Below are 25783 nucleotides of genomic sequence, written 5' to 3'. Positions count from 1 at the left end.
TCTTTGCTCAGGCCATGCATAGGGCTTATCCTCCGTGGAGTCAGAGCTCCGGATGGACACTGGTGTTTCCTCTGGAGAGGGTGCAGGCTTGCAGCTTTCCCATGGCTTATCTGGTCAGGATTGACCTTTGGTTGTCCCTCAGGGCTGACTTTGAGCAAATAGCACAAAACGTGTTAGCCCTCACCCCGGAGGGCAAGGTCAGGGGTTTGTTGGTCGGTAGAACAACAGACATGTTTGTGTGTCCGTCTAGAGAAAGTGCTCAGGACAGGCAAAATCAGGCACCTGTCCCATCCTTCAACCAGCAGCTGTTTGGTGTTTTACACCTGGCAGGGGACGGGCAATTTCTGGCCAGAAATGTTATGGACTCTTGAAATTTTGGTTAAATCAGGATGTGCAGACACGGTTTTCTTGCAAGCCAAGGCAGGGACGAATTTCGCCTGAGAAGTTTGGTTTAGATCTAAGCACCGGGAAAAGCTGAGAAGCAAAAGGCTCCGTTGGACTTGTCAGACCCACAGTAAGTGCAAACAAAGGAGCGGTCTAGGCTGGCTGCCAGCATAAATTACCTGCACTACCCTTGGATTGTCCCCGCAGCCACATGGTGTCATTTTTCAGGCTTTCGGGAAGAGAGCTTTGATGTGTAGGGTGCTTCAAGTTAAAGTGACTCAAATTCTCTGCGTGGGGGTTATTGAGAAACGGCGAGCTGCCTTCACATGGCAGTGCTTGCACTGGGATTTCTTCACCGTCTTTAAACCAAGATGGCATATTTAGTCCCGAGCTAAACACTGCACAGTCCAGGCAGTGTGATTATAAAAAGCCTTGGTCATCCAGGGCTTCATCCCACGCTGTCCAGGATGGGGACACATTTAGCTTTTCATACCTGCAGTTCACTTTTTTCACACTTGTTATTTCTCTGGCTTTTATTATCCTTCAGTGCAGGTGGAAAACATGAGGATAAGCAAGAATCAGTGGTTTGATTAGGCAAAGAATTTGCCACTTCATATTTTGTGATTCGGGAGTATTCTTCATATGACAGGGTGTCCAGCTTCCTTCAGCCTCCAGAGACTCACAACCTGCTCCTGACAAAAAGCAGCATGTTTGTGTACTCCAGTACAGTAACTAATATATGTTGCTCTTTCTTTGAAGTCCATATAATTGTTACGAGCTTAGCAGAGCAGCGAACACCTCCAGTGCAAAAATGGTTTGGGGCACATGGATTTTATATAGCATGTGGTGCTGCTAGCAGGATAAATGCCACAATATTCCTAATGAAAGGGGTAGAAGAGCAAAAACACGTGAGCACATTTACCCCAAACACTTTTCCTGTTTGCTGTGTCATGCGGTTATGTTGGGTACTGACCAGGCATGTCTTTCTGCTCCCAGCACTGTACCTCTTCCCTGCCTCCTCCCAGCAGTTGCTACTCCTTCTTCACTCCGAGACACAGTCAGTGGAGATGTTTTCTCACCATTTATTCAAAACCCTTCCAGAAAGTTTGTCTTTCATTTCCTATGTCCTGAGTTTAAAAAGATCCCTTCTACTAAAAAAAAAATATTTTTATTCCCCGGCTGGTGACACCTCAGCAAGTTCAAAAGTAGCAGCGCTGAGTTAATAGCACGATGCAAAAGGTGCCTTGGGCTAGTGGCAAGGAGTGGAACTGAATACACACGCAGTTAACAGGTAGAGAAGTAGAAAGATACTTTGCCTTTTTCAAGTTAAAATGATGGCAGACAGTTGTAAGCATATCCAACAAAATATTTTCAAACAGAAGTAAAGATCCTGTTATTGCTGGTTAAAATAACTCTTTCTGCCCACTAAGGAAGCATTACTCATACATTTCCCATTTCTTTTGCATATAGACATATTCCAGTTAGATCTGATCAAAACAGCTTTGATGAAGCAGATATCCACTGAAAAATGCAGTTCTTGTGAAATGTTTTACAGGGATTTACTGCTTTGGATGAAAGACTTGACTGTGAAAAGTAAAATCTAAATCAGTATTTTGATACTATTGAAATATTTCAGCTGTATTGTCTTAATTCATTTAGTTTAACTTTTACTTAAGTATTATTTTATATTGTTAAATATATTTAGAAATAAATATATGTATTTTAAATGGTTAAAAGTAGCCAAAATGGTAATATAATATTTTGATTGAATATAATGCATATTCTTTTCAATTTTTACTTTATTGGAAATTTCAAGAATTTGACTTACATGTTTTGAACCAGACCAATTAATTCTCCTCCTTCAAAATAATACATTTTATAGACCAAAAAATTCCCATTTCCATGTAGCCGAAATTCAGGCCCGTAGTTCTGACAGATCTCTACTCTGTGTGATCCACTGCATACATATGTCTGACAATCAATTTTTGTTTAAAAATGTTCTTTGGTCTTGAAAAAATTTACTTCAAATACCAGATCTCGATGTTTTTTCATAATCTCTGAATGCAGTTTTTGTTGCACTGCATGACAGCCTTGCTAGCAGATATTTCTTGACACGCACAAGAGTAATTTCTTCTGTCTGCGGAAAGCAGTTTTCACTGGCTGTGCTCAGCAGTTGATTCATTTGTGGGAAAAGTGGGTTAATTTAAATCAGGCATATTTCCTGAAGTTCAAAATACAAAATCAAACTACGCTGCCATTTGGAAACACAAGAAACTCCCATGGTTTCCCTGTCTTTCCCCCTTTATATATTAATCTTCGTGAAAGTGTTTATGTGATGTGTCACAAATTTTTGCTTTTGTAAATAGATGAGAGCTGTCTGTAAATCCCCAAAGATAACAGGATTCAATTCAAAATTATAAAATGCACAGAACACACAGAAATTGTCAAAAAATGTTCTGTGCTGACCAAAAAGCAGGCTTTTCTGAAAGTGGATTTGCCTCTATTTTTGCAGGAAAGGTGTGATACATCCCATATTGGAAACACAAGAAAAATAGGAACAAAAAAACACCCATTGGAGCTGGACTCATTAAAGTGTTTATTTTCCTCCCTCCAAGTGACTTATCTGTTGATTGAGGAACCCTGATTATCTGCACGGCATTATTAAAATGCCTCTTATCTTTCTTTTCCCCTTGCCTCCCCAGCAGTTCTTTTTGATCAGTTTATGACTCTCCTTGTAGCATGCAGCAAGTAGACAGTAAGCAGGCAGCAAGTACCCCGCCTTTGATGTCAAAATGCTTTCTGGCTTTTCAACCCTGCAAAGCGTAATAACTGCTACTGTTTGGGCAGAGTCAGATACTCACTCTGAGTTGTGTCTCTGCATCATTTTACCTTTCGTTAGGGCCAGCATCCACAGCAGATCTCTGCAGAGATTCCCCTAATTTCCATCATGCTGCCTCTGTTGGTTGTGAAATAAAGTATTTGACCTCTCTCTTAATTAATTGTATAATTTTCTGTCTAAAGAAGGAGTCAAAGTCTTGCATTTCTGGGAGCGTTACCTGACTACTGGTCTCTGTGTTCCAGGTTCGCCACCAGGGAAAGGAATGCCCTCCTCCTCTACAACGGGCGTTTCAACGAGAAGCACGACTTCATTGCGCTGGAGATCATCGAGGAGCAGATACAGCTCACGTTCTCTGCAGGTGAGCTGTCACCCCAGTGTCACCCACTTCTACTTTGGGTCCTGAGATCGTCTCAGTCTGGTTGGAAATGTGCTTCCATGTCTTTATACAGCTATTTGCTGCCTCATTAATTGAGTAACTGGCTGACGTTGTACGGTTTATAACTGATGGAGGGTTTTGCAAAATAATCCAGATTGTAGCAGTTTGTGGTAGTAACACTCGCTGTCATAGGCAGGAGCTTGTCAACGTATCAGTTATAAAACCCAGAGTTTATGAGGACTATAAAAGATTGGCACTAGTCTGACAGCCAATGTTTGTGTAAATGAATCTTCATTTTATGATGCTGTGATAAATCTTGTGTGTTTATGCGCTTTTAAACTACACTATCAGTAAAACTAGGTGCATAACTTGTCTAAAAAACACACTTGAGCCAAAGGACAAGCTAACAGACAAAAGAAAAATGCCTGCTGTTCTTTATTGCCTCATGACAAGCAATGCATCGCTGGAATCCGCTGATGCCCTCTGACAGCAGCTCTCCTTCATGCAAGCCACAGTGTATTTATGAGAACAAAGCTGCCCTCTCATTGCCAGGGTGGGCTAGAAGACACAGACTGGAGGCTTTGGCATTTTCTTTCTTTCTGCTTAAGGACAAACTTGGCATCTTTTAGTGCTTCCAGGAGCAGGGAGAGTGGAAGGCCAATAAATGATACTCAGGACGGACCATGTCACTGTCACTGTGGCCTTCTCCCAGGGGAGAGGTTTGCTCCAGAAAATCAGTCCTGGCAGTGACAACCTTTCTCCTGATGAATGCACAATTACAACGAGCTCTTCCTCATCCAGCCTTAACATAGGGATGTTTTCTGGGTTTAAAAACAAACAAAGCCAATAAACTAGTTCCATCAAGAAATCATGACCAGCAACGCTAGTTTCCACAGTAGGGGTAGCACAAGAAGCTGTCAGCTTCTGAAGCATGCAGCTGAAGCACATTGAAGCCACCAGAAATGATCCTCCAGACTACAGCAGGATTGCTGATGCTCTTGGTAAACCTCTCGCATTCCTGCATTAGCCCAGTTGGGAGTTCAGTGTGGAGACTTCGGTAGCTTTGCTAAATCTCATTAGGGCAAGCAACCTCTAGTTGGCACAGGTTTAGGGGATGCTTTCCATTGGGACAGAAACAAATAACTGGGAAGGGCTGTTGTCCCTACATGTTCTTGTTGTACAGTCAAGGAAGCATGGAGGTAGAGCCCAAGAACCAGAGCCCATGGCCATCAGACCCCACAGGAAATCCCATGTGACCCCACTGATTTACCAGTGATGCTTAAGTGCATATTTGGGCCCTTTGGGTTAAAGATACTCTGCTTTCGTTTCTCCTTTATTAACCAGAAGATGCACAAATTAGATTTTGACGTAGGCTTTTGAATGGATTAGTGTAATGAAGTAGCATGCTGCCGGTGGAGAGATTTGCTTTCTGTGCTCCGCCTGTCTAAACTTGAACCAAATCACTAGGCAGGCACCCTGAGGATGAATGAGGGGGAAAAAAAAAAATCTACTTGCACTTATATGCATTTAAATGTGGAGGAACTCCTTTAAAATACAGGAAACTAAATTTAGATTTGCACTACTGCACCTGAGAGCAGGTCTGGTCCTGCACGTTACAAATGGTATTTTCTTTGGAAGGGGAATGGTTTATGTTTTATAGTTTTAAGTGGCATTTAACGAACAATGCAATTTTTGGACATCCGATCTGACTGCTCTACTTGTCGCAACAACTTTTTCACAGAAAGCAAAGCAAAAGGACTGGAGACCCAGGAGCTTCCTTTTGGGGAAGCTTTCTAACTGAATAACAAAAATATTTTTAACCGCATATTTTTTTAATCAGTAAATGATTAAAAAAAAAATCTCAGCAATGTGTTAAACTGAAATCTGTGGTTTTTAATTAACAGAATTATATAAGACAAGAGCTAAAGGAAAGCAGAGGACGTAGGAATAAAGCATTAGTTGTAAATAAAGAGTATGTTTTAAGCGCAGCAATAATGTTGGCTTATGGAAGAGAGTTATTTTCCTGTGGTTTATGATGTTGAATTTTCCAACTGTTTTTTAAAAAAAGAAAAAGAAAGGAAAAAGAAAAAAAAAAAAAAGACAAAGCCTAGCAATCTGCTCTCCGTGCCAGGCCTTTTATGTCCTTTCAACACGAATGTTTATTTTGTTGCTACCTCGGCACAGATATGCCTGGTTACTGAGCTGCTTGTGCTGATTCAGGCCTGATTTGAAGGCTTCTGCTTTACAATTGCAATGTGAAGAACTCGCTTTCTAATTTAAATACTGAAAGGCCGCCCATAATTTCATAAATTACTAGTAAAATTTTGCCAAGACCTAAGGTTCCTGTCCACATGTTTAATACACGTACCTGTCTAATAGGGAGCACAGTCGCATTTCAATTCCTCCCCGCTGCCTAGAAGCAGGCTTCCCTCCCTGACAAATATCCCGGCGTGATACCCCTCATATTTAAAAACTCCAACATGCTGCTTTTGTCAGACATGTAGAAAAACTCCTGTTGGCTGTTGCAGCGGTGGCTGTATCTACCCGATGCTTCAGCACTCTGCAAAAGCCTAACAGAAAGTAACACAGTTCACCAGAACGGGTCAGAAGCTATTTCTGTGTTTGTGCACCAAACTATTTCCATGAAACTGAGGATTTTACAGAATCACAGAATCATCTAGGTTGGAAGAGACCTCAAGATCACTGAGTCCAACCTCTGACCTAACACTAACAAGTCCTCCACTACACCATATCCCTAAGCTCTACATCTAAACGTCTTTTAAAGACCTGCAGGGATGGTGACTCCACCACTTCCCTGGGCAGCCCATTCCAATGCCTCACAACCCTCTCAGTAAAGAATTTCTTCCTAATATCCAACCTAAAACTCCCCTGGTGCAACTTTAGCCCATTCCCCCTCATCCTGTCACCAGGCACGTGGGAGAACAGACCAACCCCCACCTCGCTACAGCCTCCCTTGAGGTACCTATAGAGAGCGATAAGGTCGCCCCTGAGCCTCCTCTTCTCCAGGCTGAACAATCCCGGCTCCCTCAGCCGCTCCTCATAAGACTTGTTCTCCAGACCCCTCACCAGCTCTGTTGCCCTTCTCTGGACTCTCTCGAGCACCTCAGTGTCCTTCTTGTAGCGATGAGTTGCCTCCTCACGAGACAAAAACCCGAATTCCTCCATGATGAGTTAAGACCACCACATCCTGTGCCTGATGCGGGTCACTCCATGTTGCAGTCTAGGGTGAAGTGGAGCTTGCAGTTGCACTGACTGATTTTTTTCTTCTACCTGTCCTTGCAGGGGAAACAACCACAACGGTGGCACCATTCGTTCCTGGAGGGGTCAGTGATGGGCAGTGGCACTCGGTCCAGGTGCAGTACTACAACAAGGTAAGAGAAATCACGTTGGCAATGCCCCTATGATTTGTAAAGTAATAGAGGCATGGGTCATTGAGCTCTACTGATGTATGCAGTTGACCCGAGTTTTATTTATTTAACCAGCTCTGCAAAAATGGTGCTGGTCTCACTCACCTTGCCTGGATCAAAAAATCCTTTTGAGGGCTTTTGAGCGTTGTCTCAAGAAGGCAAAATCTGACCTAGTGTGTCCTCCCCAGAAATACCACCAGGGATACCTCCAGGTACCCGCAACTCCTTTAGTTTTCAGTTCTTCAAACCCTTTCAAGTGTCAATGTATCTAAAATGACTGATGCACTGACTTGGATGTTTCTGAAGAATTGCACAGTGCAGGACCCTTCAGCACAGTAACTACAAACCACTGACACAGAATTTTCTGAGGCAAAACAAAATTGCTCCATATATCTCTATTTTCTTGCATAAAATAACCTGTTTAGTTAGTGCCAGCCTCTGTGGTTTGAAAAATTTGGTTGTGAAATGTTTGACACTTTTTCAGTAATCAGGAGCTATTTTACTACATCGTTTTTGTCTGCTCTTTGAGAGGATGTACAAGAGAAAAGCAGCAAGCATTGCTCCATGCCATCAGGGCACTCAGAGGTGCAGTCCCCAGAGGACCCGGTCACACATCTGCTCTCTTGGAAGCTGTCACACGTAGGTTTGGTTTGACTGGATGGGGATTTGTGCAAACCGGCCGCTTCAGGAAGAGCAAAGTGCAGGCTTTTAGGGTGTGCAGTGTCACTGTGTGCAGAGAGATGTCAAAGCTTGTCATCTATAGCAAAAATAAGAGAATTCATTTAGTTCCCAAGGAGCGCTGCTTTTAAGTCTGCTGTGATAGCACTATGAGGGATTACATAAGGAAATAGAGCAGCATTGTTGGCTGTTAAAAAGGAAACAGGATACTAATGTGGGAAGCTGAATGGAAGATGAAGGATTAATATGATCAGCAAGTTCTTGATTTCCCACTGCTGCATCCTTTCATCACAGTTTGTACAGCAGATTGAATGCAAGGATTACAGTTTTATTTGGACTCCTGGTCCAAAGGGTCTCCTAGCTGAAGGATATTTTACTGAGGAAATAAAAATATATATATATTTTGCTTAAAACCAATATACTTTTAGCTCTGTACTGTCTGAGACACAGAGAAGTGAAGCTTGGTGTGTCACCGTGCTTGCATCTGTGGACACCACGAGGCCTTTCTTACAGAGTGCAAAATGCATTCCCATTCCCTGCATTTTCCTTAATGAAGAGCAAACAGCACTTGCAGAGTTGGTGGAGAGATGCTCCAGCTCTCGGGCTCCCCAGGGGGCAAGGAGGTGATGGCTGCAGCACGGCCACTGGAGCAGCTTGCTGGCACGCTGTCAAGCAGATAAGGGGCCTGGGACACTCTTTAAAAGGCAAAGAGAACTGACACGGGTGTTAAAAATAACCCCCTGCCTCATTTTCAGCCGGACTGGTAGGTGAGCTGTGCTAGCGGTGCAGGGAATGGTGTTTTCCTGGCGTTAACACGGACGCCCTGTCATCATTTTCTTCCTCAGCCCAAGGAGAACGAATTCTTCCTCTTTCAAGGAGAATGAATCGGTCCCCATTGCACAAGGCGAAATTCAGGGGAGAAAGGGAGAGCAGGGGGAGAACCACCACTGATCTCACCACCTTTCCATACCAGTGGTGAAAGATGCAGCAGAGGCAGCCCTGTGGGGCTTGGTGTCCTTGGTGCCAGCTGCTAGTTGTTTGCAGAGCAGTTCCCTGGCTACTTCGTGTTTTAACCAACTTGGAAGAAAAATCCCTGCGAGGAGGCTGAAGGCAGAGATAATTTAGGGGGTTGTGTTGTGCCAAGTTAAATGGGATGCTGCGTCTAAACTTGATGTAGCTAAGACATGTTTGAGTAACAGAGGGCCCAAAACTCATGACTTGGCTTAAATTACACACAGCTTGCAGGCTGGCAGGGGCAGGACACGGGTTGCACTGTGTCCTGCTCTCTTATTGTTTTGGAGGTGATGCATCCTTCCACTGTTCCCAAAATCCTGCTGCACAGTGGCAGATCCTCGTTCCATTGCTGCTTCTGCCCCTTTCCCCTGCTGAGGCACAGCACAGCCACCCCGAGCAGCAGTACTCTTAGCTTCATCCTTCTACCTCAGTTCCTTTTTCCTGTTAAACTTCTTTAAAGCTAGAAACCGTTCGGGTTATTTCCCTCTTTCTGCATTTATACATGTAATATAAAAAAAGGTGCCCAGCCTTGTGTGGAGCTTCCGGATACTGCTGCACTTCTCAGAAGCAGTATTAGGTTTCTTCACAGCTGAGGTTAATTTTTCATCTGAAGTTTTTGAGGAGAGGGGCTAACAGGCTTTGACACATAATATGGATCACTTCAGTCCAAAGCAAATTTTTATAGATGAGTTTTCACAGCTCTGAAAGCTGTTCTTGAAACCTGAGTTGGTTGCGGCTGGATACGAGCAAAGTTTGAATGGTTTTTGGCATCTGCAGCTCTGTGGATGATATTTTGCTGAGTGTCACTGAAATTTGGATTCCAGGAGGGGGTGACTTGGACGCAGGGGGTAACCCTGGCAGGAAACCTCTGCAGCAGCTATTTCCTTAGCACAGCCCGCGGTCCTGCAACATGATGCTGCCACCCTGGAGCTGGTGCCTTGCTGCAGGGTCAGCTTGGTAATAAAGATAATTAAACATGGAGTAAGTGTAGAAGTGACTGCTGCAGATTATTTTCTCTGTTCAACTCAGAAGTGTGCTTGGTAAAATTAAAGATACCTTAAGAGCTCTCTAAAAAATGTTGTTTTATAATTAACTCCTCATTGTATGGGTCTCCTACCCCTGAGGGACAAATGTTTTGGACTTGGTAAGAAAAGGTCAGTCAAGACCCCTCTCAGACCTGTCACTGACAGTCTGTGCCTGCCCTTCACACAAATAAATGTTATTCTTGCAGCAAGTCTCTCTTGTGGCTAGATGCCCTTTTGAATACAGAGTGCAAGTCAGAAAAAACAGAGGTAGGCCCACTGCAGCCAGTCACGGGCATTGCTCCACAGAGCAGCCCTGCAGAGAAGGACTTGGGGGCTCTGGTGGTCGAAAGACTTGACATGAGCCAGCAGTGTGTGCCTGCAGCCCAGGCCAACTGCGTCCTGGGCTGCATTAAAAGATGTGTGACCATCAGGGTGAGGGAGGTGAGTGTCCCCTTTTATCCTGCCCTCATGAGGCCCCACCTGGAGCCCTGCATCCAGGTCTGGGACCTCCAGCACAAGAAGGATGTGGGGCTGTTAGAAGGGGTCCAGAGGAGGGACACGAAGATGATCAGAGGGCTGATCTCTCCTGTGAAGACATGCTGAGAGAGCTAAAGATGTTCAACCTGAAGAAGAGAAGGCTCCAGGGAAATCTCCTTCTGGCCTTTCAATACTTAAAAGGGTCTTATGAAAAAGATGGAGAAGGACTTTTTACTCAGGTAAATAATGATAGGACAAGGGGAAATGGTCTTAATCTAAAAGAGGGGAGATTTGGACTAGACATTAGGAGGAAATTCTTCACTCTGAGGGTGGTGAGGCCCTGGCACAGGCTGCTCAGAGAAGCTGTGGCTGCCCCATCCCTGGAGGTGCTCGAGGCCAGGCTGGATGGGGCTTTGACTAATCTAATCTAGTGGGTGGCATCCCTGCCTGTGGTGGTGGGGTTGAATTAGGTGATGTTTAAGGTCCCTTCCAACCCAAGCCATTCTATGATTCTTTGATCTCTGACCAGTAGGCAATGCCCACTGCAATTTCTCATCCAACCCCATCCACTCATGGTGGTGTTTGTGGAGAAGCAGCAAAGCAGTTCTGTACCAGACCAAGTACTTGGTGCTTTCTCCCAAAAAACAAGCATGTGCAGGCACTGTGACACACTGCAGAAACAAACCAGGCTATATCAGAAGAAGACAGGAAGCAGCGTTGTTTCATGCAGCGTACAGTGATGGAAATGGATGCTTCCCGTTGCCACACTTGGTTTCGGTGGAAATGCCTAAGGGAGTCAAATAGATGTCTCACTAAGTAAGTGTTGGCTCTGTATTGGGTTTCTGGGAGGCAAAACACCAAGGGGAAAGAATTAGTAGCTATAAGAGCTAAAGGAGTGTTTTATAACTGTTCTCTAGTTTCAGTTCTATATTAAAAGTCTTGTCAGCTCCCCAGTAGCAAGGTATCAGTTTACCTGTTAGTGGTGGTTTCTGCAATTATAGCTGTTTGCTGACAGCTGGGGGGAAGGCAGGGAGGACAGCCATTCACCACGTCTGTTAGCTAAAACACGTTAACTTCTGGGATCCTGATCCTGCAGCCAGTAAAATCAACGGGTGGCATGGAATTAAGGGTGACCTGCACGACCTGCTTTCTTGAGAGGTAGACATATCTACAAGAAAATAAGAAGAAATGGGATATTGTTGTTAGTTTGGAAGGAAAGGTGGGAGAAAGGGGAAGATTATGAACCTGACAAACAAAACATTGATGAGAAATAGAAGTAACTTGCTGCTTGCTCACAGGACAACTGGTGTAAGGGGCAGCAGTGAAACGAGCTGCTCTCTTTGCCTTGGTGGCCTGATTCCTATCAGTGGAGAGCACATCAGAGAGAGAAAGAGAGAGAGTTTGATCTTTATTCAGTCCTGTGGCTCTCCTGAGCCTATTGGGGTGAACGACAGTCAATAGGTTTGATGATGCTGGCATTTGTCAGTTTGGAATATGACCAAAACCACCGGGACGTTTGATGGTAGCAATGCTCAGTATCAGTGATATCACAGCAAGGAGCTGCTGTTCACTGCACATACAGCACCAGGGACACGTATCAATGTAGGATGTGCCCGGTCTGGGGGGTTCTCTTCAGCCTGGGTAGTGGGTAATGTTTTTAATTAAGTGAAAACTTCAAGCTGTTCTCCCAAACTTCTGATAGAAACACAATTTTGTTCAGAATTTAAGATACTCCATCAAATTTATGTTAATGTTTTACCTGACTCATCACCTCAGGGTAGAATTCATCATTTGGCACAAGATAAAAATGTTTTACGTATGGACATGTTCCTTTAATTATAGAGGGCATGTACATGTATATTTATGTACTGTGTATCTCATATATTACTTACATATACATGACATCAAAGTCGCTTAAGGACGTTACTCTTCTGTAGGCAGAAGCTCCTTCTGCTCCTGTTTAAAGGAGCACAGGAAAATTTTACCTAAATGACGGAAAACCTGAGCAGGGCAGAGAGAAATAAGCTATTACAGGGTGGCCGATGTGCAGTAGCAGTTGTGGAGGAGGGGATAACAAATCCCTAGATGACTCACAGAGTGACTCACAGAAGAAACACTGAGATATGGGACTGAGATGGGGCAGCGTGTGTGAGATGCTCCTCCACAGCCCAGAGGTGCAAACACAACGGGTGCCAGGCATTTTGGAGTCCTGGCTGTACTGGTCACTCAAGCCTCCACCTCCTTGCAAGGAGATACTGGGGACAAACATCATGTTTTTTACATAACTGGACCAAGGTTTCTTCTCACCTGTGCCAACAGATAGCAAGGTGCCTTTTTTTAACTCCTTCCTTGCATTCCCTGAGGCTGCTGGGGAGCACTGAGGTTGTTAATTCAGATCCTTGACTGCCTGGGGAGCAGCCCCAATTTCGGAGTGGTTACAGGCAGCAGGGACCTGCTGCTTTCCACTGCTGTGTGCTCCCAGCCGGCAGAGCCCAGACCTGCGCCTCGCCTGGAGACAGCCTCCGGAGAAAACAGGCAAATTCTTCAGCTGGAGATAAACTTGAAAGAAACGAGAGCTGCTCCGGGCTGATCTTCAGCGTGCCGTGAATTCAAAGCGCAGTGCGTGAGCTGCTCTAAATCAGAGCTGCACATGCTTTCAAAAACCTCCTGCCTGTGGTGCGCGATGGAGTTAGCTGGCCTTCAGCTGGGGCAAGCTGGAGCTTGAGCGCTGCCGATGACTGAGCTCATGCTGCAGAGATTTAGCTCTCAGCCCACTCCAGGGCTAGAATTTGCCAGTGCCTTTCCTTCCTGGAGAGCTTGCGCCTATCCCTCAACTGAAGGCTGGTTCCTGGTGCCAAAATCCCCTCCGCTGCAGTGCCAAGACCCATGCTGTAATTGATTTTCCGCACCTTGGGTGCATGTTGCAGCTCTCATGTCATGCTTGGCCGGCCTGGCTGATCCCGAGTGGTGATTTAACTGTGCCTGTACGGCTGCGACACAGCATCAGCAGAATGAGTGATCTGGGGTCTGCGCCCACGAGTCGCACGCACCATGGAGCGTCAGCATCGGTGGTGGAGGTGGGGGGCCTCTGGGCAGAGGAACAAATCCTGTCTGCATTTGCTTGGGACTCGGGATGAAGTAGAAGGACAGGGGCAAGAAGGTAAAATCAGGAAGAAAAAGGCAGCCACAAGCCAGGTCAGGGCTTCACTTGATTCTTTAGAGAATGAGTTGGGGTTAAAGAAGAAAGTTGCATGGGAGCTCTGTGCAGCAGGGCTAGCAGCAGTGTTTGGGCAAGGCTCCACTTCTACTCCATTTCTTCAACACAGGCTGAATTAGAGTTGCAGAACAGCTTGGGTTGGAAGGGACCTCAAAGATCACCTAGTGCCAACCCCCTGCCATGGGCTAGGGATGGCACAGGGGCTCAGCACAGCCTTCCTTGTGTCCCCACCACTGCCTGTCCCCTGTCCCCGTTGGGCTCGAAGGCATTGCTTGCCCAGCCCTTGGTTTCCCCTCCAGCCAGTGAGGCTGCCAGCAGCCCCGGTGATTTACGAGGCAGGCACATGCCTGCAGCTGAATAGAGATTACCAGCTCCTTGGACAAAAGCCACGGAGCTGCCACCAGCTAGGCATAACGTTTAGTCATTGGACCCTGGGTGAAAGATTTTGCCCCAAAAGGATCCAGGATGCCACCCAGTATCATTTGAACAGTCAAAAGAAGCACCTGAGAAGGAAATTCTTTGGTAGGTATTGGGTATTACAGCTTGTGCTGGGGAGCACCTGCTGAGGCTTCCCCTCCCTTCCCCCTGTCATTTTTTTGGAGCTCTCTTGGAAGAGACAGATCCCAACACAAGTCAAATGATTGGAAATGTAATTTGCAATAAAGATTGGATACGGCTTATGTAAATGTCTATCACTCGTGACATCTGAGCAGACATAATTGCGATCTGAGGGAGAATTTCTGAAGTTAATCCTCCCGGTGGCTTCCAAACTAATTTGTTGAAGGATTGAGAGAGATTTTCTAAATAAACAAAGCGGTTGTTGAAGGTTATGATAATGCCACTGTTGATCAGATGTGGGCCCTGCCAGAGTTTGACTTCTGCTGGCTCAGAGTGACTCGCTGTGCCTGCAGCAGCCGTGGTCAGCTCGGCCCTGCCCTCGCAGTTCTTGGCATTGCCTGGAGGAGAAAAATGCAGAGCATTAATCGCAATGTTAAGCAAATACTGGGGGGTGGGGACAGGGAGGGGTGCTATGAACACTAGAAAAGTCATTCAGCTAGGGACAAACCACTTCTCTGGGCATTTTTTTTTCCAGAAGGTTTTTTTTTTTTTTCAAATCTGCATTTCCAAAGCTAAATCTATAACATCTCTAAGAAACTAAGAGATCATCGCTTTGTGCTGGATGCCTTCCTTCTCCAGAGTTTTCATGGGGTCAGAAGTTCTTGCATGGCTTAGGTATGGGGCAGTTTGTAGGGCACTGGGAATGGGACTATAGCCGAGTCGTTACCTCTGGTCTTGGCAGCGATTTGTCTGTGGTTACCTGGAAAAGGATGGGGCCTCCTTTTCAAAGAGAAAGGAGTTTCTTCTGTTATACAAGGAAGAAAAGCAATTTCACTGAAAAAATCACTTGCTTTGCTATCCAGGGCCAGAATTTTTAACAGTGTACTGAGGGGCATGCGTGTTTAATTTACTTTCCAACTTAAGAGGTAAAGAAGTTTTTACAGATTTACCAATATTGTAGTCAGATCCCATCATGATAATTTTTTGACAACTTTCTTAAAAGAATCAAAGTTACTGCATCAGTGGATTTTTGTGCCTTTTGGTGGACAGAGTTGTATGCTTATGAAGCATGACAGTAGCTAGTGCTGGAGGCACCTGCATGATATGGGGTATGACCTGTTAATGAGAGGAATTTGTCTCTATGCACTTGTGTTATTTATCTTGCATTTATCTTTATACCATTATGTATTTTGATGCTAGTGGGCACGGCTGTTTGAAAAAAAATAAATAAAATTGTAGCAATTAAAATTACAAGCATCTAGAGGAAGGGAAAGAAATTAGATTTCCCGTTGCTGAGTGCATGCCAAGATTTTACATTTAAAGTTCAAAATGCTGTTCCAGTCAAACACATAAAATGTTCCCAATGTCTGAATGCAAAACATGTCGTTTCCTACGTGCTCAAAACCCAACTTTTAAATTGCCATGTGAAAAGGTAATCTTTGCAGAAATAGTTCAGTTTCTGAGTCATTTCCTGGCATCCTGGCTGAAGATTTCGAGCCTCCCATCCTTGCTGAGGCCCAACTCATCATCTCCCACCCAAATCCTGAGGATCATCAATGGAAGTCCTAGTCTGGATGAGATCATAAATTTGATATAGAGAAACTAAAGCCTTTGACAAATTCTGATCAGAAATACCACACAATGTCATTAACGGTGAAGGAATATAATCCGCAGGGTTATCTGCCCAAATTCTGGCAGTTTTACCAGCCTTTGAAGTCATTAAATGGAGTCAGCATTTCCCTTTCTCGGGGAATATTTTAGCTCAGGTGAAGCCACGTTGTTGAGGCAGGACTCACCGGTTCTGTGGTTGTAGAAGCCAAAAGCACGAGAAGCTAATCAAATTAGTCCCTTTCATCCATAAAATTCTGTGCAAACCCATCCAGAGCTCCACCTGCAGTGCTGCAGGTGGGAAAGGCAAGAGCCGGGAAGACAGGAGAAACGTCCCTGTAGGGTTGTGCTGGCCTTGTGCTCCTCCACGTGCACCTAACGCTCCCTCAGCAGGACTTGGGCTGGCTGGTGGCAACCTTTCCTACACACCCAACACTTCCTAAAAATCACCACAGGGCCGCCTGGCTGATATTTGCTTTTTTTTGGTCCTGCTCTGACGTGGATGCAGAGCCTTTGAAGGTTTTGGGGGATATAACAGGGGGTATCCCATCTGCCCTTGCAGAACAGGATATTTATTCGTTCAGATTTCGGTTAGTAGTAATTGTTTTTGTTGATTTTTTATTTATTTTTTATTTTTTTCTGGTAAAGGGTAAGTGAAAAGTGATTAATACCTGAGAAAGGAAACCGGGGCTTGGCTGCAGAGCGACATTCCATTGTCTTGACACACAATAACAAATAACTGGCCTCTAAATCTGTGTCTCAGGAAATGAAAGTGTAAAGCAGTGAAAGTCACTCGGAGGTCATTGAGATGCAGAGCGTGTCCTGCTCCCCAGCCCCGGATCACTCAGCTATCTGTAACAGCTCGGAGGATTCCCCTGCACTGCTAGGGAAGCAGCACACCAGGCCAGTACCGAAGGCTTTCCCGTCTTTTTCTCCCCTGTGTGCTTTTTGAAGTGTTATTGCTGCGGAATTTGCACACAACACCTGAAAATACCTGTTTTAGCAGCAATTTGCATATAAAAAGGACTTTTTCAGAAGCGCTCCCCAGGGTCTTCACGCAGAGGATTGGCGTCATGGACCAGGCCTGCAAGCCACAACCAAGCAGAGCTCAAGGCCTGGGTCCATTCTCCTGGCTGGGTCTCGGCTGTGAGGCTTCACCCAGGGCTTTGGGCTTTCTGGACCCATGGGAGCTGGTAGCAGGCAGCCCTCCGTCAGCCTGCTTAGCTCAAGCTGCCTGCCACCTCCACACCACACAACTCAGAGGTTCAGGGGCACCTCCCCAAACGGTGATTTTCAGCTCCTCCGAAAACTGAGGAGGTGGGAGGGTGGCACAGCCTGAAGGGTCTTTAATCATCAGGTCTTGAAGAGTGTGCTGGAAAGCTTGCTGTGCAGGCTGGCGAGCTGAGCTCTCCTGCAAAGCCAGTTGGGGACAGGGGACGTGTGGCAGGGGTACCAAGTGACATCCAGCGGTGGGGGCACTTGGTTCTGGTTTCACTGGCGCTGTGGCACTGCATCATTTCCTTCAGGTTTGACAGGTTTGTGCTCCTGCCAGTAGAGTTCCACCTGCATTTACAACCATTTCCCGTCCCCAAACACCGTTTTGTGCTCTTCCATTTCAGAGCAAGTATGCAGTTCTTTCAGAAAATGCCCCGTGCCTTTTATTGTGGCAAAGGAGTGTTTTCACCCTCTCTTCTCTTTTGGTGGGGGTGAATCGCCGATTTAGCATGGCACACTGCTTCTAGCAGAGTCATTGAAATGGCACCTCAGGAATTTGGTGCAAGGGCTTTGAAGTGCACTGCTATCTCCCTTTAATCACACACTAAATCTACAGTAACTCGCTGATTCATGGGGAACTTTTCAGGTATTTTGCTTCTGTCTGTGGAAGGAGGGGAAGCAGGGCTTTGCAATTACCTGGGCATTCAGGGGTCTGGGAGACCCTCGCCAAGAGCTGGGGGCAGCCCATGCAGCAGTGTGGGACCCCTGGGATGGACCCAGCTGTGTCCCCATCACCCACACCGAGCTTCAGCACACTTGGCAAGGTGTCCCCAGGGACTAGGTTAAGGAGAAGGAGTTGGCTGGTATGTCGTGCTATTATTTCTAGGTGTTTCCTGCACTCTGAGAGCAATAACATTTGTGTCCTGGATGCAAAATTAAGATATAAAAAATGCTGTATCTATATAAAGCCAAAAATGTTTGGGAGTAGTGTTCTGGCATAGGGACAAGTGGGGAATGAGGAAGGGTTTGCTGAAGTGGGAGAGGAGAGCATGCAAAAGAATAGCATGTGGAAGGGAGGGAGGAAGCAAAAAAAGGCAGAAAAAGGGTTCAGAGGGCAGGAGGGGGCAGAGAAAAGGAGCACAGCCACAGGGTCAGCCCAGGGAGGAGGAAAGGGCCATGGAGGGCAGACAAGGGGTCCTGCAGCAGAGCAACAGTGTGCTTGGTGTCCTCCACGCGGCAAGCTGGATGTTGTCAGAGGGGTGGGCAAGGTCTCCTGGCAGCCAAAACAAGTCCTTCTTGCTGCCTCGCTGATTCAGCATCAAAGAGCTGAGGAGCATCTAATAATACAAATAGGGAATAAAATTTCCCTTTCAGGCAGGGAAGTCTCCTTCTTCCCGTCAGCACTATAGCTGACATGGCCAAAAAGAGTCAAATCCAAGAGCTTGCCCCTGGCAGGAGCTGTATGCTCTTTGTGAAGGTTACACCGTGGACTAAAGGTGCACTGCTGGATGCCGTGTGCAGGTACCCGTGGCTTTTCACAGCTTTGTCATGAAGCACCATGCCATTGCCACGTGGTGGGACACTCCTGGTGGGATGGGAAGGCTGCTCCCCGTCCCTGCTGTACCACCAGGAGAGCAGCAGCTCGTTGGGCACCACTGCTGCCACGTGCCACATCTCCTGGCTGTGTCGAAAGCTTAGCTTCTGGATGCAGCCAGGCAGGAGATAACAAATCAGTAGCAAAACTCGCTCGGCTTTGTTGCCCAGCCTGGATCCGGACTCCCTGCAACCCTGCGGTGTTGCAGGGAGTTTGTCTAGGAAAAGGAACTGGTCTGGTGGCTTTTCAGGATTTGCATTTTTGACTCACTGATGGGAAGATTTGGGGTTTTCCTTTTCACTGTCACAGGCTCTCATGTTTCTCTACAGGCTCGAGCCAAGTTTGTATAAAGAAATGCCATTAAAATATTCAGGGAGTAAAGGGGATACATACATCAAAGGAAGAAGGGTTTTATGTGAAATGATGCAGCCCGCTTTTCCCTGGTGACTAATCAGGAGGGATCCAGTGGATGTGTGTAAGAGATTTTCTGTTCTTCACACCAGCTAATTTTAAAGTTGCTTTGGAAATCTCTAGGGGGAAACTCGAAAAAAGGCAGAGATTAACATTAATGGTGTCTCTTAATCTAGCCTAATTTGGAGTTTCCCGACTGATCAGAAAAGTTCACATCCCGGCACTAAGCTCCTGTGGCATTTCCTAGCCTCTCCTCCCTGCATTGCCTGCTGCTGGCTGATGCATTTGGTTTTTTTCCTGCTTGTTTATTTATTTATCGTCCTTGTGGGGGCTGGACTCAGGCCGCTGGCCCAGGCAGGCCATGGCGGCAGGCGGTTAATGAGCTTTTTGACCACTGAAGCAGCACGGCATCGCCTGGGAATCAGAGAGCTTCGCTCCCTTACAGGCGCTGGATAGTGGAGCAGGGGCCGGGGGGTTAATGAAGGAGCTGGGGGGGCTGGCAGGCTGCCTAATGAGCTCCAGGGAGCCAGCGAGGGGGGACAGACCCCGACAGCAGCATCCCTCCTGCACTGGCTCCATTTTCCCCCATTATCGCCCTAGCTGGAGGAGCTGGGAAGAAAAGAGCCCCAGAGGGTGTGAGGGTGAGGTGCTCTGCGCTGAGCACCACGGGGTTTTGGGGGCTGAACTGGCACGTTAGCAATGCAGAGGAGTGTTGTTTTGTATTAAAAATAGCTAGGAAACAGATTCTTTTTAACCTTTAACCACTCCTAACAGTCAATAAATCATTAGCTACTGATTAACAAAAACAGAAGGGTAACTTATCGTCCAGTAAGCAAACTCTTGGAAACACTAAAAGGCTGGCACTGACTTCAGGATGGCTTTTCTTTTTACAGATTTGGACTTATTTAAAGACAAACAAGGCAAGCTCTGCATATTAAGCCATGGCACACAAAGCGTTTGGATAAAAGACCAGCTTTCTAAAACAGATTTTTTTTTTATGTGTACAGTGAGCTGAGGAAGGGCAGTGCTTACAGCATGGGGACATATCTGTCCTCTGAGAAAAACAAGTCTCCTGATGCCAAGCATTGCTAGATCAGTGGGGTCTCGCTTTCGAGAGTTCCCATTGTGTTCTCAAATTCTTGGCCACATTTACAGATTGCTACTGAGTCCTCTCCTCTGCTGTCAGCTCCTTCAATAGTCTCAATGGGGTGGCTGAAGCAGACGGAAGTAATCGTGGCCGAGGCTCGGACTGAAGAGCACAGCTTTGAGTCTGAGTACAGGAAATATCAGTGAAGTTTGAGCACTCTCCTGTAGGTGACAAAAATGCAAGAGTATCCCTCTTCCCATCCCTGCAAAAATTCAAATGACTTTTTTTTTTTTAATATGAGACTGGAACTAGGAATTTGGAAGATGTTCCTGATGGAGTAGACATTTGTGAGACCCTTGGAAAAGCCCTGGTATCTTGCGGATTAACTAATATGGGGTGAGATCCAGACACCTAATCCTCATTGCTGCAGCCGATTAACTAAACAAACATTTGCACTTTGTAATATTTTTACATCTACAGCATCTAGTCTGGCTTAATTAAAAATAAATCAACTGTTTGCTTAAACCTCTCCAACATTTTGCATTATGACTTTGGAAACTATTATTTCTAATGTAAAAATAAGATAGTTAAGTATATAAGAAAAGGCTTCCATTATCCATTAATCTGTATGTCTTTTCCATTCCCTATGCATTATTAGGTCATCTGTATCCTTAATAAGTAACTCTGTGGGTTCCAGCAGTTTAAATATTTACTTTAACATAACAGAGGATCTAAATGAAACTGAGATGCATCAGAATATCTCTGTGATATTTTAAGTGGAATGGGAGTAGATTTGTGCAGTAGATATGCAAACTATAAACAGATGTGTTTTGATGACCTTCTCTCCTCTCTCCAGTCTCCATTTATACAAAGCAAGTTCACAGATGAAGCTTTCCAGCATTTAACATGCACCTGTGAGAATCTCCACGTGTTTCTTTCTGTTGAAATTGTGGGGGAAAGTCAAAACAGTTCATTGTTCCGTCCTTGGGTTTCACTAAAATCAGATTTGGCACCTCTAGTGAAATATCTTCGGGGTGGCGTTCTCTCGCTCCACCACCGAGACCACAGGAAATCGCCCAGGTGGCCTGTGGCCATGTCGGCTGCCAAGGGATTTGTATCACCTTCGCAGCTTGAGAAGGTCATCCCTCCAGGTCACCACTGAGGACAGTAGATGTGTGGGACATCTCACTATTAGTTCTGCTCTGGTTGGGAAGGATGCTGCGGTTTTCAAGCCCTCCTGGGACACTGCCATTCCTGTGACTTTGTCTGGGCCAGGGAGAATGCCATGCATTAGACCTGAAATCTGAGATTATCCACCCATAGATCAAAACTTCTAATCTCCTTCCTGCAAACTTGGAGAGATTAACTTAAGTTTCATGTCACTATTTACTATTTTTTATACTTATTGCCATTATTTGAGAAACATAAATATCATTCATCTTGTTTTAAAGAAAAAGAGAAATATAGGGGCTTCCTTCATGTGTCAGGGCCCTGCTTCTTTCACTTTGACAAAAGACTCTGTATGTAGTTCTGACAAGCAAGCATAGATGTCAGTGCAGCAGATTTTAATATGGGATGCCCTGGCTATGCATACAGATGGGCCTAGAGGGCAAGATGCATGAGGAGCAGCTGAAGTCCTTGGGTTTGCTCAGCCCAGAGCAGAGCAGGCTGAGGGGAGGCCTCGTGGCGGCCTGCAGCTCCCTCACGAGGGGAGTGGAGGGGCAGGCGCTGAGCTCTGCTCTCTGGGGACAGCGACAGGACCCGAGGGAACGGCATGGAGCTGGGACAGGGGAGGGTCAGGCTGGGGGTTAGGGAAAGGGTCTGCACCCAGAGGGTGGTCAGGCATTGGGACAGGCTCCCCAGGGCAGTAGACATGGCACCGAGCCTGGTGGAGTTCAAGAAACATTAGGACAACGCTCTTGGACACATGCGGGCCCAGGAGTTGGACTCTCTGCCCCTTCCCACAAGGATATTCTGTGATTCTATGATTCTATACACTGAATGTTTGAAGAATCATTACATACATGATGGTGATAAAATTCTGCAACACTCAGAATATTCCCCCCCCCCCCCCCCCCCAGTCTAGGAGGAGTACATTTCTTTCATAGTTTGTTTAAATGAGACCCAGTGCGCTCTCTGGCACTGTTTGGTTCCTCTGCTTGCTACTCGCTTTTACAGCATGTGGTCTTTGAAGTCTGAATCCCAACCTCTTTCTGGACAAGCGCTAAATTAAAAGGCAGTCTTTAGGGGTAGGCAGCACAAGGTAAATTTTCAGCTCCATGAGCAGGAACTTAGTTACATGACTTGCATTGCCATTAATGGGGGTCATGCTGGTAAATTCCTGTACACCACACTGAACATTTACTCATGAGTGCAGAATTGGCACAGCTAATGAAACTTGCCTTTTTGGTAGCATGGTGCTTCAGGAGATGAGTCTGACAGGCAGAAAGGACTGCTAAGTACCCAGATGAAAGTCTGGCTTTTAATTCCTTGAACATATTTCCAGAAAATAATAGTGTGAATTAATGCTGGTTTGTGTTAGCTGTTCCTACTGTTAGGGATCAGTCTTGCTCCAGTTGTATTGCACAGAAGCAAAGCTCGTGCCTGAAATGTAGATGTTTGTACTGTCCTTTAGTGTTGGGAATTCACTTTCTAGTGCATTTTCCAAGTATTAATTACTTAGATTTATTTTCTTAAGAACATAGGTCAGTTCTCTGCTAACAGCAGCTCCTATAACCACCAATAAATTAAGTTCTTTTTTATCATTTTTGCCCCTGCTACTTTCCCAAAGATGACCCTTCTGATGGCTGGGCATCACCTTGTGATTTCCAGCCTATGTAACTCACAGGCATCTTCTACCCAATTGTTCTTGTAATGTGTCCATTGCAGTGATAGTCTTCTCAGTTCCAAAACCCTTCCTCAGCCTTTTACCTTGCTAGCCTAAACATGCTGAAACTTTTTAGTCTGATTGATAAGGTAAGCTCTACATTGCCTTGGCTGTACTTTTGTGCATCTGCTCTGGTTTGAAGTTATTTTTAATAAATGAACTCAAATTTGTCTACAACATTTATGCTATTCATTGTCATAAAATTTGCCTAATACCCATCCTTGCAACAACCCGCTATTGCATTGCCAGTTTTACATTTTAATCACACCATGCTTCGTAATTGTTTTGTAGCCACGGCTAATACGGTTAATTCTTCCATACTTTTCATCATTTTTGGCTGACAATCTCTAAGCTTACAGTAGAAATTCTTGTCATTAGATCCCAAGTTTCATATTGTGTGATTAATTCTCTTTCTAGGACTCAGGTATATAAAGTGAATCTTTTTTTTTAATAATGCATGATACTCTAAATACCCTTTCAGTTACCAAAAAAATAATAATATATTCAGTATTAATCAAAATATTAAATGAATAAAATCAGTTTCATGATTCAGTTCTGCATGAACTCCTAATTTAGGCTCCCTCCATTCCAGCTTTTTATTTTTGTTCACATTACTTCAGTTACAAAGTATTCCCTAAGCTAGGGGCTGAAAAGATGAGTGGTGTAGTACTTGTGACATAGAAAAGAAAAAAAGAAATCCAGCTCACATGAAATCACTCAGAGAATCTCTTTCCTTTCCCAGCAACATATTGTTGAATTTCTAGCCTTTTCTATCAAATGAGTATTTTAATGTGGTCAGAAAATTATCACAGAATCACAGAATCACAGAATTTCTAGGTTGGAAGAGACATTTGAACTAAGAGTTTGAACTGCATGCAGGTTTGTTTTTGTCCACTTGAATAATCCATTTACTTTGCTTCATCTTGTGGTTCTGTGTGGTCATCAGATGCCAGAGGCCCGCACTGCAGTTACCAGTCAACATCTAGAGAAAAGCCTTGCAATTTCGATGTTAAATAAAAGTAGAAAAAAAAAAAAAAAAAAAGCTCCATTTGCCACTGCAACTACTTGACTGTGAAGGAGCAGCTGCAAACTGATGAGTCTCATCAGGTTGCAGTCTTGATTAACGTTGGGCAGATCCCCCCTGCTGCGAGAATAAATACCCTCCCTTTGTCAGGGCTCCCATGTAAGAAACAATAGATTATTTCAGTGAAGCAAGAGAACATGAATGTTAATCAAATCATTCCTCCGAATGAATAGAAGTAGCACCCAGAATGTAAACATTTTAATTTTGGAAGGGAAAGTTTGCCCGTCGGCTAGTTTATTTTTTAAGTATTTTTTCATTTGCTTTGAAAAGCTGCTCTCTAACATTTCCATCATTGCATACAATATTTTCAGCAGTGCAACTGTGTCTGCTTCCTGTCTTTCCAAGCTAGGCAGCAACAAATGGAGTATTGGAAAAATAAAATCTGCCTTAATATCAATTAGGAGAGGTCAAAACCTTATACTGTATAACGGCCAGACTGTGTGTTCACGTTAGGTAGAGGAAATGGAAAATACTTTCTAACTGGAATCGACACCAGGAAATATCCTTTTAATTTTTTTTATACATTAGGATAATTACCCTTAAAAATTAATCTGTATCTCTTTACATATGGTGATACGATTTTAAGTATTTTAATAAATTTATGTCTGTACAACTGAAGCAGTAAGAATAGGCTTTTATCCCCATGCTGCTTCCCTGTTTGCTCTAGAAATTTTATTTAATAATAATAGGGATTTTGGTACACAATTGAGCTATATTTGTTTTAAAGTGTACAGCAAACTAGGGTGTAACGCCCAGCCATCTTCCATTTTCATATGGTTACAAGCCTTGTTGATCAACACATTATAAAAATATCTCTTGGCTTTCAGTTATGCTACACGTTTGGGTCAGATCTTCATGAATTCCCTCCTGTGAGGTGTCCCTTTGCCCATAGAGGAGCAGCAGCAAAGCCAGGGAAGTTCAGCTCATTGCTTCTCTTTCGCCTAAAACATCCTCAGAGATCCAGTACCAGTGGTCGATTAGGACTCTGCAGCTCTCTACAAACACTAAACAGGAAAAAGAATTTCCTTATACAATTTCTTAGGTCTTCACCAAGGCTATTACGCTGACATGTATACGTGGTCCCTTTTTTAACCATAGTGGTGCATCCCTCCACCAGAGAAGTGGCAGCTGTTGAGCTTCTGTGTAGCAGATGTGCTCTCCCGTCAGCCACGCTGGGGTAAAGCTTGTGCCCCTCCACTGGGAAATTAAGGGACGCGTACCAGAGATGAAGGATGTGCTTGTGGTGGAGGTGATTGGGTCTGGATTCTCAGTCCCATAGGCATCCCTTTCTGTTGCAATCACCAAAGTGGTTCAGCAGTGGCAAAGACTGAGGCCACTTCTGACCATGCTGTGTATCACCTGGGGCGTGTATGAACCCTATAAAGTCATCCATCTGTTGGTTTATTTTCTTGCCGCAGTTTCATAGGTCAACTTAGCTTCTGCTACTTCATTTACACATCCTATTTGAGTCCCTTTTTGAGAGGAAGATGTTGTTGAGCTGGCTGAACCAGCGTTTAAATCCTGTGTGTATACAGTGTTGTGTGACATGTGCCATTTACTCTTTGAAGCCCAACATTGGGCGTTTAGGAATTCCCCACGGGCCTTCAGGGGAGAAGGTGGCAGTGGTGACCGTGGATGACTGTGACACAGCGGTGGCCGTGCGCTTCGGGAGTCTCATTGGGAACTACACCTGTGCTGCCCAGGGGACTCAGACTGGCTCAAAGAAGTAAGGATTTCCTCTATCTGTGTTTTCCAATCGTTCTCTTCTTCCAGGGGAGAGTCAACAATACGAGGTTAACTGCCAAACAAATTAAGTTAGAAAAAGGGATACAACTTAACAAGAAAAAATTACAAGTTTTAGTTCAGCAAATGAAATTTGGTGGAGGCTACTGCAAGTGTTG

The 25783-nt window shown here is 45.0% G+C and overlaps 1 protein-coding gene across 1 annotated transcript in view; it reads left to right on the top strand.

The window, feature by feature from the left end:
• Positions 1–25783, top strand: part of CELSR1 (cadherin EGF LAG seven-pass G-type receptor 1) — a 159355-nt gene that overhangs the window by 88016 nt on the left and 45556 nt on the right. Inside the window, exons 4-6 of the mRNA XM_032201043.1 lie at positions 3466–3581; positions 6903–6991; positions 25451–25608. Of these exons, the coding sequence (XP_032056934.1) occupies positions 3466–3581; positions 6903–6991; positions 25451–25608 (363 nt within the window). The remainder of the gene's footprint in view (positions 1–3465; positions 3582–6902; positions 6992–25450; positions 25609–25783) is intronic.

This window comes from Aythya fuligula, chromosome 1 (genome assembly GCF_009819795.1).
Source record: "Aythya fuligula isolate bAytFul2 chromosome 1, bAytFul2.pri, whole genome shotgun sequence".
Lineage (NCBI taxonomy): Eukaryota > Metazoa > Chordata > Aves > Anseriformes > Anatidae > Aythya > Aythya fuligula.
The sequence above is the reverse complement of the archived record's forward strand: the minus strand, read 5'-3'. Positions and strand labels throughout refer to the sequence as shown.